This window comes from Bactrocera oleae, chromosome 6 (assembly GCF_042242935.1).
Source record: "Bactrocera oleae isolate idBacOlea1 chromosome 6, idBacOlea1, whole genome shotgun sequence".
Lineage (NCBI taxonomy): Eukaryota > Metazoa > Arthropoda > Insecta > Diptera > Tephritidae > Bactrocera > Bactrocera oleae.
In genome coordinates this window covers 23808283-23826438 of record NC_091540.1, presented here as the reverse complement: position 1 = coordinate 23826438, position 18156 = coordinate 23808283, and the positions used below count along the sequence as shown (strand labels likewise).

Below are 18156 nucleotides of genomic sequence, written 5' to 3'. Positions count from 1 at the left end.
GAGAAATACGTACAGTAGAGCTTTTAAGAAGAGCAAGCATGGAATTAAGTGGAAATTTCTTTTCATAATTTATTATTTAATTCTATTTTTTTACACTCTTTTTTTATATTTATGTATATTATTATAACTAGTTGTAATTAAAAGTTTTCAATTTATTAAAGAAATAAAAATGATAGTATCTACTGCGCAAAAGAATTTTTCACTTGTGATAGATTTACAGTCATAGCTGACAATTTTCAGCTATGATGAATTTATGGTCAGCAAGACATGAGATTAAGTAGTATAGATATATAGTAAATCAAGTCCGAATACCCATGCGTTAAAGAGAGATGCAAACTCACACACATACATTTGTTTACATCAGTTTTTGCACAAGGCTCTTAGATAGAAACTGTGTTCTGCGCACTGACAGAATTTTTTCAGCTGTGACTGTCATATGACCAGTCAGATGACTATCACTGTGCTTATAGGGGCCTTAGACTGTACAAGGTGCGTTCCAAAGTAAACAGGGCTTTTAAAAAAAAGATAGAACAAATGGTTTTATCGGCTAAATCAATTAATTTTATTCAAAATAGTCCCCTTCTGCTTTAATACAGCTTTTTGCACGGTCCAAAAGCATGTCGAACGAGTGTTTTAGCTCATTGCCCGGTATGGCCGCCAGTATGCCGGTGCAAGCCTTTTGAATGGCCTTCACGTCTGCATAACGCTTTCCTTTCATCGGTAAATGCATTTTTCTGAAAAGGTAAAAGTCGCACAGTGCCATGTCAGGTGAATACGGGGAGTGGTTGATTGTTAAAATGTGATTTTTGGTCAAATAATCGGCCACAAGCGTCGATCGATGAGACGGCGCATTATCGTGCAACAAACGCCAACTTCCATCTTCGCGATATTCGGGCCGAACACGTCGAATACGGCGCACCAAACGCTTTAAAACTCCAAGGTAGAATACCGCATTAACGGTTTGGCCGGGTGGAACAAATTCTTTGTGGACAATACCCTTGGAATCATAAAAACAAATCAGCATTGTCTTTACTTTTGACTTCTGCAGGCGCGATTTTTTAGGTTTCGGCTCATCGTCATTTATGTCCTCACGACCACTTTGAAAACGTTGAAACCACTCGTGCACTCTGCTACGGGATAGGCAATCATTGCCATAAACTTGTTTCATCAATTGAAACGTTTCGGTAAAAATTTTACCAATTTTAAAACAAAATTTAAAGTTGGCTCTTTATTCGAAGCTCATTTTCGCACCTCTCATCTGCATCGCTCTCATTCAGGCTTATGCTGGAAACAGTCACCGACATTCCGCCCTTCCGTACTTACCGCCTGTATCAAATCAAATTTGTCGAATGTTATGCCCGTAGATGCAACGTAGAAATTAGTTGTTCTCTTTTGTTTTCATTTGACCCATATAGCCGAAAAATAGTCTACCTATTTAGAAATAAATGTATTCGATTGTAATTTGGAGTTAGTTTAAGAAGATTTTAAATATATTCAAGTTTATTTTTTACTTTTTAAACAAAATATCGACACTGGCAACCCTGCGTTGCAAGAGAGCAATCACCTCCCTCGTTTCTACGGAAAAAAATCCAATATTCGCGGATATCCGGTCTGTAGAAGAGGTGGTGAGTGTTCATTTATATTGCGCTCTCTTAAGATAGGTCGTATCAGCTGATTCGGTCTACGGTTTTGTGTCGGTGACTGTTTCCAGCATAATAAATATTACAATACGAGTAGGTGCCAGGTCACACACGAACTCCTTTGTAACCCAAACCGGTTTATTGTGGGCGAGGGGACGATGATTAAAGACGAAGGGACCGTGCCACTCGTGCTCGGGAGTCCCGTTTTGTGTTCTTGTTCGTAACAGTTCACTGCTACGCAATTCAGCATTCCTTTTCATTTTGAAATTCTTTTCATGGTTGCAATAGCGCTCGGTTTCATATGAATATATACGATATGTCAGGAAATTTTAATTTCGTTATCTATTTTTTGTATGTAATATGCAAATATGTACGCATAGAATAATAGAAATATTTTGAAAAATTGTGAATAAGCAAAAAATTAAGATACTCAAAAATATTTACTTAAAATGTTTAATAACATTTAGAATTGTAATAAAAATTGAGTTACTTTTCCTAAATTTTTTTTCATACATAAAATATTAAGATGCTTTTATATTTATTTCTCTTAACCGCAAGGATTTTGTTCGAATATTATTTATTTAAAATGAGAATAGTAATTATTTTATGAATGTTTTATAAAAAATAAATAGAAATATGGAATAAAAAAACTAGGGGAATTTAATACTTCCCGAAAGATTGGGAAATTCCTGTCATATATTTAGCCTTGAAAATGTTAGTAGTGGATATTCAATACATTCTGGTGGATTAGGGAATTCCCGCCTTAAGTATTTCTTTGAAACTACTTGTATTAAGCATATTGTTCTACCACATTAATGGTAATTCCTTGCAAGCAATATGCAACACACTCTAAGTCTCGCGTAGCCGAACCGCACAAACATTTGCAAAACTTTTATGAAAAGGAATGACAAAAAAATCGATTTAAGTTGCTGGACTTTTTTTGCTCATGTGAACGCACAGAGCGACACCAAAAGAGAATTTGCCGATAATGAGCGTCAAAGGAATCCCCATGCATACGCCGTATAGGGAAACAGTGGTAATGATGCGAACTGAATATCTCTCATTTTATTATATTTCAGTTTCTTTATTTTATTAAAGTTTTAGTGCCCCAATAGTCACCGACATTCCTCCCTTCCTTACTTACCGCCCGTATCAAACGAAATTTGTCAAAAGTTATGCCCGTAGTTGCAACGCAGAAATCAGTTGTTCTCTTTTGTTTTCTTTTCACCAATGTTGCTATTGGTCTATTTATATACACGATTTTTCACACATTTAGTTTTTTAGTTATAATTTTTCATAATGTAAAAGCTCAAAACTAAAATCCAACTATTAAATGAGTTTACCTATCTATAAACAAGTGTATTCGACTGTGATTTTAAGTTATTTTAAGAATATTTCAAATATATTCAAGTTCATTTTTTTATTACTACAAAATATCGAGATTGGCAACTCTGCGTTGCAAGAGATTGCTCTCTCACTCTCAGCTCACTCGCTTCTACGCGAAAATCTAATTTTCGCGGATATCCTATCGTACGGTCTGTTGAAGCGGACGGTAAAAGCGGTGGTGACTGATCATTTACATTGCGCTCTCATGAGATAGGTCGTATCAGCTGATTCGGGCCACGGTTTTGTGTCGATGACTGTTTGTGCCTTTAAGAATGAATTACATACGCCTAAACGCATGTGTTTTATAAAAGCATGTACATATATATATATGTAAATATGTTTAAACACATACATATGTACGTCAGAGCAATACCTGATGGTGGCGTGTTGTTTTTAATGGTCCAGATCTTTGCCACAGATAAGTGCTGCATTTTATATGTTAGTTTTACACATCTCAAAGACTTAAAATATATGTACAAATATACAAATAGGTACATACATGAGTATCTCATATTTCTCAAGGCATTATTGGCGGCATTGGAATGTGAAGTCTGCCTGTTTTCTACGGAAAGACTCATTTAGATTAAATGATGATAGCAGCATGTGATTTACGAGGGATTTTAAATGTATTATTTAAACGTATGGTATGTTTGCATGTGTGTCTCCATATATGTACATTTGTATGCATGTACAAGTATATTTAAAGCAGAGTAGGGAGAAAATAGAAGGTGTGTCCTAATGATTACCAAACTTTTTAGATATGGAATAAAATGAGCATTATACTTATACAACACTTGTAAGTATCAATGACAGTACTATGGAATTTATTCATTATTGTGTCTTCCTTTAGATAATTTTTGTTTTTATTCTAACATACTGATACGTATCAACCTACATATACATAAGTATGCATTTGATGTTATTAATTCTGTATGTATGTAAATATGTGTGTACTCACTCAAAACCATGGAGAACTGACTTTGTTGTTTAAGTGATTCGATGGGACTTTTGATCATCAATTAACACATAATTAAGTGCGAATAAAAGGGCGATTAAAGACAAACAAACAATATTTTCCTACATATGTCTGTAATAATTGAGCAGTCTCCCACAAACATATGCACATTTTATAGCCAGGTAAGCATTCTTAGTGATTTGAATTAATTTCAGATGTTTCGGGATTGAAAGGTTTAATAATGATTGATAATGATAATTATTAAATTGAATCATATTGAATGTGTATTAGAGCGGGTCGACTGGTAGAGAGCCACAGAAAAATCGCATATACGGAAAATGTTCTACGGATCATTCTGAACAACTTTGCCTAAGAAAATATAGGTCTAGTTTAGCTTTTATGGATTAGAAAAATTTGTACAATATATGAAATTAATACACAGGTGTATTTTGATTATTTGTCGGAATCATCCAGATCGGATAACTATAACATATACATATATCCCAACAACATTATTCAGACATTTTATTCTCCGGTATAGTACTGTCTTTAATTATCTTAGGTGATCATACATATTTTAGTTGTAGTAAACTTTGTGTAAAAGATAAGTAGGAGACTAAGGGGCACATAGATTTACTATAGCTATAGTTTTTTATGCTGATAGTGAAAGGATGTGTCAAGTGTCAATTAAACGTACCTTCTAGGTTGAATTCTTTACCACTTCTATTTTATAAGAATGTGTTTTCGCTGCCTTTTCATTCAATTTCCCTTAACTTGCGCGGAAATATTTTTTAGAATATCCTTAAAGGGAATACTTTTTATACACAGGTATTACACTGGTCTATAGTGGGTTTGTTGCCCTATATATAAAATTGATTATGTATATATTTGTGTTCACAATTCATAAAAATGTCAATGCTTTTGAAATATTTGCTGTCGTTTTTTTTTAACTTTATTGCCATTTAATATTACAAAGTAAGAAAACATGAAACAAAATAAGCATAAAGTTAAAGAGAAAAATATAGAAACATATGCTAACTAATTCAATAAAAACTCTTTTTGTGAGGATTTCTTTTATATATTCTCTCCGTTCCTCTCTTTTATTTTCTAAATTATCCAAAAAGTTTTCCAGAAGATTGCGGATATAGTCTAACTAGTACTCGATTTCCTCCTAGAGTATGAAAATTTGCCCTACTAAACAGCTGCTACTACGAAATAACAGGTAGATAAAATACAAAGGCAGATTTGGATCTTTGGCATTTTCTGCAATATTTTTTATATCATCGGAAAATAAAGATTTCAGCCAAGAAAAATTCTTCCTTCCTTTGTAAAACAACTCATGTTTTGACATGAGAATTTTCGATTGAAACATGTAGGGTTCACAAGGTGTCATATCGTCATATTGTCTTATTTTTTTAAGAGTGTCATATCAACACTGTTGTTGTTTCCCATACCAAAATTTAAATACGACAAATGCAACACGGCGAGGTATGTTTTTTGAGTGTGCTATTTTATCAGCTGTATCTGTTTAATTTTTTTATTGTTGACGTTTAAGTGCCTAAACTTAATAAATTAAATAGATTTCATCAATTTCTATAATAATATGAAAGGAAGCCACGATATTCAGGTAAATTAAGTTGAAGAAAAGGAAATACAAAAATATTTTGTTGTTTCCGTTTCAACGTTAAGAAAGCCTTCACATAAATAAGCTTTAATTTAATATTTGTCAGCTGGTGAAGTGTAGAAATTTTATACAATATGACATACAACGAATAAGGGGTGCTCACAAGTGTCGCATTTTTTAAGACTATTGAAATACGACATAAGACAAAGCTTGTGAATTGCCTAATAGAGTTATTTTTTTATATTACGTCAAAATAAAGATCAAAATTATTATTTTAAACTAATTCAAGTATGAAAGGTCTAAGTTCGGGTGTAAGCGAAAGCTGGGAAATTCTTTCAGGGGTTGGCAAAACCATATATTAAAAACTGTAGCGAAAGAATTCAACATTTATTGGTCGACGAAATCGTAAAAGAATTACACTCAAATTTAATTAAATTATATACATCTTGTTATAAATCGCAGATTCGAGGAAATTCGTAAACAAAATTCATATATTTTTTTAAACTATATACATCCTATATTATACATTAACTTAATTTTGCAAAGGTATCTTACATATTGACCGATAATGCGATATAAAACCAACCGGAAGTAGGAAGTTCTTATATAATTATCAATTTTCTTATATAAGGTATATTGGGGCAAGGGTGTTTTCATACCCAATTTTATCCAGTTTCGATATTGCAACATACTCGTATAACTATCAGAACCAGAGGCTCTCTGAATTTCATTAAGAAAGATCACAGATTGACTCACATATAAGGTATTAAGTTAAGCGGATTTTTGAAAATCCGTATATTAGGAATATGGGAACTCGGGAAAGTAAATCCCAGATTTCATTCATTTTAAGCAAGAGGATACACTTTTATTAATTAGAAATTCTTTCTGAATTTCATTATGATTTCTTACATATTACATATATTTTACCTATTTTCGGCAGAACGACCATGCTGTCAATATAAAATATTGTCCCCGAATTTCAATACCAGACGTCACAGGTTTACCGATGTGATCGGTAAAAATCAGCCTCGTATGCACTGGGTTCTACATATTTGGTGTCTGGTTTCTTGAAAAGTTATAGTCCACAATTTCTAGAAAGTTCTATTTTTACAAATTCTTTGATGTTTGAGTTTTATACTGGTATTCTCTTATTTTCACAGTGTGTGATAGGATGTGTGTGAGTTATCTCACCCACCAAATTTTAGTCGAAACCGGTCAAGCAGTTCCTGAGATATAGAATTTCACCTAAAGGTAGGCGGTACCACGCCCCTTGTTAAATTGTTAGACCTAGTCTTATAAAGTCCTTCTCTACCTTGTGACTCTTTTATTCAGTGAGTTATCGCACTTTAACTGTTTTCAACATAACCGTTATATGGGGAGTGGGCGTGGTTATTATCTGATTTTACCATTTTCACAGTTTATGAAGAATTGCTGATAGGGCTTCTTTTCAGCAATTTTGGTTGCTTTAGCTTTAGCGGTTTGGAAGATGTGTACATTAAACGGTTTAGGGCGAGTTCTCCCCCACTTCTAAAAAACTTTTATCCACGAGTGTCCGTCGCTACTGCGATCCCGTGTACCAAATTACAGCTTTGTATCTTAATGTGTGGCTAAATTATGGCAACTCATAGGATTTCGATTAATATCGTGGCGGTGTAGTGACCTGATTACGCCCCTTTGCAATACTAACTTTCCTTGAGTGCTTTGGAACATTTGTAGTAACTGATACTATGTTTTTTTTTTTTTTTGCTTTAAAAAATTATCTACTCTGGTCAAACTTTCCAATTTACAGATAGTGAGTGAAATAATTATAATATAGACATAAACCGTGTCTGGCAAAAGTGATAGATATTTACTTTTTGTTCAGACATAAATAGTAATTATGTATTTCTCGTTGAATGGCATTTATTTATGTATTTAGCATATCCTCAGGTACACTGTAAAATGACAACTTTATATAAAATTTTCTTTCAGTACAGGCAAATCGAGAAGCGTCCGAGCGCCAATATGATGCAAGACGCTTTATTATGAAAATGATATAATCTTAAAATAAAATCAAATTTTAAAAAAACTTACTCATCTCCCGCTGCAGCTCCAAGTGTTGTTATATGTTAGCTGTTAATATGTAACGTAATGTTGTTAATGTTTCCTGTAGGAATAGAATATTGTATTATCCGGACCAAATGGTACTCTAAATGGCAAATGCTCAGGTTTACCAGCAAAAGTTTTGTGCCAACATATATGTCGAAAAATTACAAATCATTTTGGAGAATCTATAAACAGATTAAGATATTAACATTTAGACCTTGTTATCTATGTAGTTGTTGTATACATACAAGTATATCTCTTTCCTAGGCAATTTTAGGGAAATCCTTGTTCATATTACTTTTACTCACGACTGCTAGTAGTAAGCTGTTAATATGTATCCGAGAACTATTTTCCTTTACATACTCATCATTTCGTAGCATTACCAAGCACAGTTAATTCACAAAGTAATTGTATAAGACTTGTTTCAGTCAGATGTAACGACTGATCGTGCATCCGTGGATGAACCACGCTATGTGTCTAAACGTTATTTTTAAGCGAGGAGCAACTTTGGATTAGTTTGAGTGTTTTAATATACCCATCAGAACTATTCATATAATAAAAACTTTTTTTAGACATGTGGTTTTTAAGAAGTCCGCTGCTGGCTAAAATAAATTCTAGCCGAGGAACCCAATTTTCGCCCCCTTTTTGCTGCAATTGAGGCCGTATGTCAGTAATAACTCGACGCATATTCTCTTCCAAGCTGTCAAACAAACTTACATAACCTCACAAATAATAGAGAGATAATGCATTCACCAAAAGTTTCCTTTAATAAATTGATTGTTTCGTTGGCTGTATAGCGTGTAGCGCCGTCTTGTAGGAATCAAAGTTCGTAAACATCAGCATCCTCCAATTCCGGCACGAAAAAGTCATTAATCATGGCTCTCCCCATTAACTTTAACATTATGATTCCGTCTTCCCAAAGAGCATTTCAAACAGTGACTTTTTGAGGATGTAGCGGCGTTTCAACAATGATTTCCTTTTGGATTACCAAGACTCCAAATGCGAAAATTTTATTTATTCCCGTATCTATTCAACCAAAAGAGAGCTTCTTTTCAACAAAGTTTTCTTGTGAAAATCGTATTAAAAACTGGTAATAAATTTGCGCGATTTCCAAACGGGGCCCGGAGTAACTCTGTTCATTATAAAATGGCAAAGGAAACTGAGTGTAAATCAAGTAATAGCTGTCAAGAAAAGTACCTTAAAAAAATATTGCCTCGTTGAAAACCACACGTCTAAAAAAACCCCGTTAGAATACGTTTGAAAAACTCATTTCGTATTCTATTAGGCATGTGTGTATGTTAATGCTTTCTCTTTTATGCACCTTTAACATTGTATTTTAATTGAATTTAGTTGCATCACCCTGAAATGGTCAGAATCGATATGCATTTCTATCCAACTAGTGTGTTATTGCGCAAAGACTCTCCTCTTGCTCAAGGTAATTTTATCATATGATTATTAATAAATGTGAAAATTCGCACAGGCTCTTGTTTAATGTCTTCTGATGAGGGTATTTTGCAAATTTAAGGGAGTTGCAACTCTGAGTTTAATGTTATATGTTTTACATTAACGATTTAAAGTTATCAACTATGATTACATTTCTGCTATGAAATGTTTAACTCGATAAATGGTGTGCTTTGAGTTATTTAAGCATTTTATTATTTGATCGAGGATTTTTAGGCGCTCCAATACAAGGAAACGGTGCTGTCATAATGTAGATTTTGAATGCAAGTAAAGTAAGTCAATAAAAATCATTGTTAATAAATGAAAACAAAAGAAAACATTAACTTCGGTTGCACCGAAGCTGGAATACCATTCTTAATTAAAAAAGTTTGCGTACAAAAACTTGATTTTGATCAGTACGGCAACTATATGATATAATGGTCCGATCTAAACAATTTGTTCGGAGATTGGACCACTGCCTTAAACAATAGACCATGCCAAATTTCTAGAAGATATCTCGTCAAATGAAAAAGTTTTTTATACAAGCACTTTATTCCGATCGCTCAGTTTGTATGATAGCTATATGCACCACTATGCGATATCGGCTGCTCCGATAAATGAACAGCTTATTGGCTAAAAAAGAACGTGTCCAAAATAACATATCGATATCTCAAAAACGAGAAACTAGTTTGCGTATATACAGACGGACATGGCTAAATCAATTCAGCTCGCCATGATGATCAGTTAGCATATACGTACATTGTGACCAGAAATTTTCCAAAAAATTTCATTTAAACTGCCCACGCTGAATATTTTACAGCAGTTTTTTTTTAAGTTGGTAGTACTGTCCTTAGATACTATGCCAAAAAGGAGTGCGATATGTCTACCTGTTCGTTTGTATCAGCTGTTTAAATCAGGCGACCTCAGTATTGTTTTGAGATTTTTACAATAGAAAAAAATATTGAACAAAGAAGTTGCTTAAAATGTTGTGTTTCGAACCAATTCCGCACACTAAAATCGTTGCGAATGTTAGAAAATGCGGATTTGGCTGATTCAGAGGGAACTGAAGGTGATCCCGGACAGCACCTACGTGGCATGTTTCGATGATTGGAAAAAGAGGTGGCATATCGCTTCAGAAAGTGCATATTTTGAAAGCGACATAATAAATATTGATGAATTTCCGGATTTCCGATTTCTTTCTGGTCACATGGTTGTATATTGTATATTGTTTCCGACGATTCTTTCAGGATTTTACAAACTGTAAGGTAATAAATATACTTTAAGGACCATACAGTAGGTATGGCCTAATTGACCAATCTAAATATACCGGTTATGCAACTTTTCAGGGCTTTATTTTCCATCACTGAATTTTCAATGAATTTGCCCCTCACTATCGACAAAAAACGATCAGAGGTAATTTTTGTTCCTCCATTTCAGCCAAGCAAAATTACAATACCATGAGCTTATTCATGCCCTCCTTTCGCGTATCACTAATCCGCCCTGCGTCGCCCAGCAAGCGCACGCCAATTTCCGCGAACAGACAACGTTCAGTTCCATGACTTTTTTGACAGCTGAATTCTGTCTTTTCAGTCATTTATGCAGTTATACTCGATTTAACAACTAAACACACATCAAACACATTTTAAAAAGTAAATTAAACTAATTACGTGTAATTTTCTTGTCTATTCTGTCTTTCAGATATCCTACATTGCTACAGTTGTACACGTACCTTGAATACAACTTAACTTGAAAGATTGATGCAACCGAAACGGTAGGACACGTAAAAATTACGTGAATGCCGACGTGAGAACACGAAGACGTTAAAACGCACAAAACCGACGTAAACGGAAGAGCAAAAAGTAAACTTAATTAGAAATATTTGTCGCACGTCTTTACCTCAGTGAACTTCTCCTATAGGAGCAAGACACTTTGGTACTGAAACTGCACGTCTCTACTTCCGATGTCAAATAAATACAATAAAATTCCGATTAAAATAAAGCGGCCTGTCATTTCTAGCTGCTAAAGAAGCATAAAAAATATAGCGAAATAATAAAACTGAAAGGATACTGTAGAAGACTACCCATCTTCCTGCTCGCTCTTATAGTCATGTAGACCTACAATATAATCGACTAAAATAGTAATTCTTGAAGCAAACTTTAACGATATTTATAACATCAGAGCTGTGATACACCAAAAAAACCAGACATCAAAATGAAATACACACAAAAAACCACGAAAGAAAGCAAAACTGAATAAACAAGGGAAAGCAAAGGCCAAATAAAGTGAAATTACAAGTAGATCATAAAACCGCAAATACGCTCTTATATATTCACATAAATGATATTCGAACATATATATGTATGTATGTGTGTTTGTTATACTAGGTCATAAACAACATTTGCTACGAGGCAACAGCGCATAAAAAAGGCTCATCACAGTAGATTTTCTCTTATGGCGCCACCGGATGGAAAAATTGTTTTTAATACGGCAAAACGGCCCAACTATCGCCTATTGCCGTAAAAGTGATTTCGGGGGAAACAACACAGCAATTGGCGTTGTGTTACCTCAGCGTTGGCAAGTCTTAAAACCATTCGTATCGGGATTTAAAAGCAATAAATGACGTGCGCCAAATTGTTGTCAACTTTATTTTGAAGCACTTTGCTTGCCGCAAGCTACAGGCATATGTTCAACTGAATCCGGATGGTTTTGGGTTCGCATGCATACACTTATTTTAGCCAAGTTGCTGTGAAGAGCGTAGCCAATCTACAATAAAACGCTGACTGGCAGCTACAAACGAAATAGTTTGGTCAACCCAAACGTAATTTATAAAAACGAACTGTCAAATTCGGCATATGCGGCCAAATACCAAGCGGTCATAACACTTACACACATTCTTTACATTTGTTTTTTACCATTCGTTTTGAAAACTATTAACACGCACCCGAGAGGAGGTTCGCACAAACATACAAATACACATACGCTCATAAGCTCACAGGACAAGCACACTCATCGCTATATCATTAATTTAGAACGGAATGGCAACGACAATGTCTCCAATAAGCAATTCAACTTCTAAAGCGGCGGCGCAGAAAGGGGAAGTGAAACATTCAAGTTCATCGCTGTTATCGTTAATCACATGTTTTATATCATGTTTCATCATGGCTGTGAGTTGCATTTGTCCGTCAACAGTGGAGGCGACGGCAACTGCTGCTGCGACAGCCTCGGTAACATCGACAGCATCAGCAGCAGCGGTGGCAATGACAGCTAAAGTAGCCACAGTGGGCAACGGTAGCGAAAACAGTTCAACCACTATTGACAGTCAAGGTAGTAGTCGTTTGGGTGTTTTGAGTATTAGTGATGTTGGAGGCAATGGTAAAGGCAACGCTTTGAGCTGGGATCATGCGGTCGATTTGAATGAGGATTTTCGTATTTTATGGACAATCATTAATCAAGATATTACGTTCGAAGTACAAGCACGTACGCTGGGTTACGTTGGATTTGGTTTTTCGCCCGACGGTAACCTCGCTGGCTCTGACATTGCCATCGGATGGGTAGACAAGGGTCAAACATATTTTCAGGTGAGCTGAAGAGTATACTAAAATATATTTCACACACCCATTTAACTATAATTGGTCTTACACACGCAGTTCATAAGTATTTTCACGCTCATTCTTGCTTTGTATCTGAGAATATTTATCTCTCTGATGTCTAAATTTTATCCCCATCATTACTTATGTGACCTTTGTATGTATATATGTAGGTTTGTAATTATGTACATATTTTGAAAAAACTAAGAGCATTTGTTATTGTATGGCATAACCTTTGTAGGCTTCAATATATAAGTTTTTGAGTTATAGCAACTTTAGTAATACAATTGGAAGGAGGATGGAAGTACTAGATATGTATTTATATATACACCTGTATATAACTGTATAAGCATTTGGTCCGATATAGGCGGTTCCGACAAATGAGTAGCTTCTTCATTACTAAATAAACTCAGCTCGTCACGCTGATCCTTTACCATATAAAGGGTGTTTTTAGAGGTATAGAACTTTAAATTGCAATAAAACAACGATGGATTAATCCATTGACATGGATTTTATTTATCCGAAATATAATCTTGTGGCATTACATTTTAAATATAATTTCTGGCATATGACCGCCACGGCTGGCTCGAATGTAGTCCAATGTGGACGTCCAATTTTCGATGACTTTTTTCAACATGGCCGTATATCGGCTATAACACGGCGAATGTTGTCTTCCAAATGGTTAAGTGTTTGTGGTTTATGCGCATAGACCAATAACTTTACATAACCCCACAGAAAGTAGTTTAGCGGTGTTAAATCACCAGATCTTGGAGACCAATTTACAAGTCCAAAACGTGAAATTAGGCGGTCACCAAACGTGTCTTTCAATAAATCGTTTGTGGTACCAGCAGTGACATGTTGCGCCGTCTTGTAGGAACCACAGCTCCTGGACATCATGGTTGTTCAAATCAGGAATGAAAAAGTTAGTAATCAGGAATAAAAAGGTTCTGGCCATCATCTTTTTTGAAGAAGTACGAACCAATAATTCCACCAGCCCATAAAACGCACCAAACAGTCAGTTTTTCTGGATGTAACGGTGTTTCGACATACACTTGAGGATTAACTTCACTTCAAATGCGGCTGTTTTGTTTGTTGACGTAGTCATTTAACCAGAAGATCACTGCGATAAAATGAACGTAGTGCGCGATACGTATTCCGCACTGAATCATTATTTTCGAAATAAAATTGCACTATTTGCAAGCGTTGAATTGCCAAATCAAACTGAACTGAAGAGTAATGCCAACTTAAAATTCTATACCTCGAAAAAAACACCCATTATATACATATATTTTATAGGATCTCCTACGTTTCCTTCTGGGTATGAGATATGACTATAATTTGAATAAATTTTTTAGTTTAGTGAAACTAGAAGCTTGACTGAAGCAGTTTCAGTTTTTATTTATAATATATTCATCTACACGTAGAATTGGAGTTAACACCTCTATTTTCTGTTTTACGAAACATTTTTCATGGAAGATCAATGCTCAGAGACTTTCCATTCATTACCGAAGGGCGTATTCTATTACAAAAAGCCATTGTTATACTTTTCAGCGGAGTAGTAATCGAATACAGGTTATGTATATATTTTCGTATATATCTAACTGTTTCCAATGCAAGGAGCTTAGCTTCTAGTGATTCTCTCAGGGTTAGCTGTGAGTGGCAACACTGGTTGAAGCCCAATTTAATGTGCAATTTTCTCGTAGTTGGGTTGTCAATCTGAATTATTATTCTAGCAGAATTTTTTTTTAATGACAGAAATACAACCGGTATGTGCCAAACAAATAAGTAAAAGAACGTGGATCGCAATGATGACATTGCACGTTAAAAGTTGATTGCATGCGCAACAAGCAACTCTTTAAAGCCACCGCCAGTGTCATATTCCCGTACAGAATCTTCAAGATGCATTCAGATTTAACCAAAAAGATACAACCAACAAAATAACAATGAAATTTATAAGATAAGATATTTTTATTTTTAATTACAATTACATAAAAATCATACATATTATTGTTTTAGTATAGCGAAATACCAAGTTAATTTAAAGTTGCTATAAAGGTTTATAAAATTAAATGTACGTAGTGTGTTCAAAACATAACGGGAATTTTAATTTTCTGAAAAAAAACGCCTTCGAAACGTTTTAAATTCTAGGTCTCCGATTACCTGGTCATCGTTACAGTATTGTTTTTGGCACAGAATCCACGAACAAATTCTTTTATCCATTTCTTTTAACAAACGAAAATCGCCAAGCTCATAAAAACACGTCTAACCTTAGCGACTGCTATAGACAAAGTAAGCAATGAGTAATAAAAAAATTGACAATTGGACTCTTCAAACCCGCGAAACTTTAATTTTAAAATTCCCGTTATGTTATGAACACACCTTGTCTTCAGCAGCACCCACCATTCTTAATTAGGCTTAACGGTCAAATTTAGTATATTTAATTAAACCTTTTATAAGTAATATAAACAAGTAAGGAAGAGCTAAGTTCCGATGTAACCGAACAATTCACACTCTTGCAAAGTTAAATGGTATACTCGTTTGAGATTTCTTTATATATTTTAATAATTAGAAGTAGGAACTGTTGCCTCAGCTATTTACATTGACAGTGAAATTAATTAGAGCAATCTGTAAACTAAAATTACTCAAATTATTCGAAATCGTTCTTGTGTTTTTTGTATACGCTTATAATTGATTTTATATGGAATGCATTAAAACTGTATTGAGGAGTATGAAAATATAATATATCGTTTTTGGACAATGAATAACATTTTTATTTATTATATCGATATAAGTATAAACAGGTATAATACTTTTTAGCTTAAAAATTATAAATACTAACAACTTTAAAAATTATAATATTATATTAATTTTCACAATATTAAACATACAGTTTTATAGATATTGTTATACATATATCCATTTTATATAATATTTCTTTTCTCCTTATACTATTTAATTTCTTTCATACATTAATACAATAATGTTTTATATAATAACAAATTATACATATAATTTAAATTTTCTTAATTTACATATTTTTCTTAAAATTGTCTTAAAAACTACTGTAAAAATTGCTATACCATACTAATTTGATTATATTGCTATGATACCCTTCACTAATACAAAGGCTCCTTACAAGTACTTAATTCCGATCGTTCAGTTTGTATGGCAGCTATATGCTATAGTCATCTGATCTGAATAATACTCCGTGCCAAATTTCGTTAAAATATAATGAAGAACTATTGCACTAAGTGTGAAAATTTTAAATCGAAGTAAAGACACAAATACTGTCATGATAGCTGTGTATTATCCCAAAAGTAATTGCACGTTCCTCAGGTCGAGAGGTATTTGTAAATATTTCTGCACTACTTGCTTCCGAAAGATGGAGCCCAATGCAGCTTATGCAGATATTTCTGTGCCTGATAGAAATTTTGTGACCTATATGTTTACGATTTTGCTTAAGAGCTTCATTTACGAGCCTAGAACTTCCGCTGTTAGACTTGTTAATATAATGCTCTATGGAGTTCCAAAATCAAAGTTTATAAAACGATAATGTAATTTTCGTTTTAGAAAAGTTTTAAGTTTTGATAAACTTGATCTAAGGGCCAACAAATAGTCATCAAAATACATATTTATCCTACCATCAGACAGGAAATGTTCAAAATCTTTAAAATTAGAAATGTTTTCTGTAGTCATATTTGAATTTAAAACGTATTGAATTTTGAAAATGTTTTCCTTGTGCCTTTCTGAATTTTGACTTGTTTCTCTAAGAGGTAACAGTATTTGCGTTGAAGGCATTGGTGGATATGGTATATCAAAACAACAAAACTGTTGTTCTCTTATTTTCCTAGTACAAGAACGACTATGGTTTGGGCTTTTGATAAGCCAAATAATTTTCTAAGTGGCTGGCCGCAACATCTGTAGAAATATAATTGTCAATAAAACTAATGACATCAGGGAATATCTGAGGATCTTAAAGGATGATCCTGGAAGCATTATAAAGCCAATACATGCCATGTACATGCGGGAACCTCTCTGTTGAAACTCCACTCTCCAGTTGAATTTGTGACAAAATGCTCTCCAAAAATCAATCGGTAGTTCAAATATCTAGCACAATTAACCGCGTCTGACCGAATGAAGCGATATCTATCTTGGGTTGTTAAACTGTTGGCTTCCTCTTCCGAAATATCTTTAGAATCAACACTTTTTGAGAGGATGACCAAAAGCTCAACCCACTGAGATTCTTCAGCCGATAAAGGGATATAGAAGATTGGAAGCCCAAATTGACGAATCATAGCGATTGCCTTTTTTTCTCAGCATCCCAGTGCGTAGGAGAGGATCTAACTCCTTTCAAAAGGACAAATCGTACATATAATATTTTACGTATATATAAAGCCAAACGGAAGTTTGAGTTTTTTACATATAGTATGTTGGAGCTAGGTCAATATATTCCCGATATCGTCGGAACCGACAATTTTATACTCTTGAAATTCGCAAGAAAGCCTTTCTTCAAACAAATTTCAGTGTATTATTTATATAGTGTTTGAACTATTATTATACATACATATGTGCACACTTTTACACCAATATATGCAACCAAAGTACCTATACACCGAACAGGAAAGGAATCATAACAAGGATTCAATTGCAGTGAAAGAGAGCAGCACATAGGATCCAACTTTTCACACACGGACGGACGGAATTAAATAAGTATTATATACATATAAGTATTTCATATATTTCGGTAAGCCATTTATTATTTATTAATTATGCCTGCATTAAGTAGAAGGTCTGTATTTCTTCTTTTTAATGCAAAGATTTCCCTCGGAAGATGGAAATTACAATTGTTGTGTTACCTGCAAAATTGCGATTTAAAAACAAAAACGTTCCAAAAATATGTTAAGCTAAAGTCTAGACTTCCCCGAAATACCGGATTGTTTGAAAGACTTAACTCCAATTGAAGAACGTCTCATAATGTCTAGATTACTTTTCATAACAATCCGTCGGTTAGGATATCAGGGTCAGAGTTTGCTCAAAGGTGCTGTTATTAATATACCAATTTCTGTTAACAATATTGCGACATCTCTACCAAGGTCCTTTGATGAGGCTCATTGGATACAAATTCATTTAAGAAGGCGATTGGAATACAATCATGATTACATGATCGATGCCACACGCCTCGCAAAGATTATGTAAGCTTTGCAATTCTTAGTGAATACCACTCTGCATCGTGAGCCCAATATACATATTAATGAGAACTGGATTTCAGAATTTAATAATCAAGAAGAAGATCCGCTTGTTGCATCTGCAGAGGATTGCCGATTGGTTCAATCTTTTTATGCGGAACAAATTTTTAATGGTAATCCCTCAGGTAGTAATATTCCCACGGGTCTTTTACCTCAAAGCTCAGTGTGACTGCTTTTTTTCGATGTTCAAGCT

General features: G+C 34.2%; 1 protein-coding gene across 5 annotated transcripts in view; it reads left to right on the top strand.

Annotated features, from left to right (window-relative positions):
• olf413 (DBH like monooxygenase olf413) overlaps window positions 1–18156 on the top strand; it is a 237236-nt gene that overhangs the window by 48529 nt on the left and 170551 nt on the right. For all 5 annotated transcript variants that reach the window (XM_036360265.2, XM_070112116.1, XM_036360264.2 and 2 more), the window contains one exon: window positions 10829–12708. In XM_036360265.2, the coding sequence (XP_036216158.2) occupies window positions 12166–12708 (543 nt within the window). In that variant the 5' untranslated portion in view covers window positions 10829–12165. The remainder of the gene's footprint in view (window positions 1–10828; window positions 12709–18156) is intronic.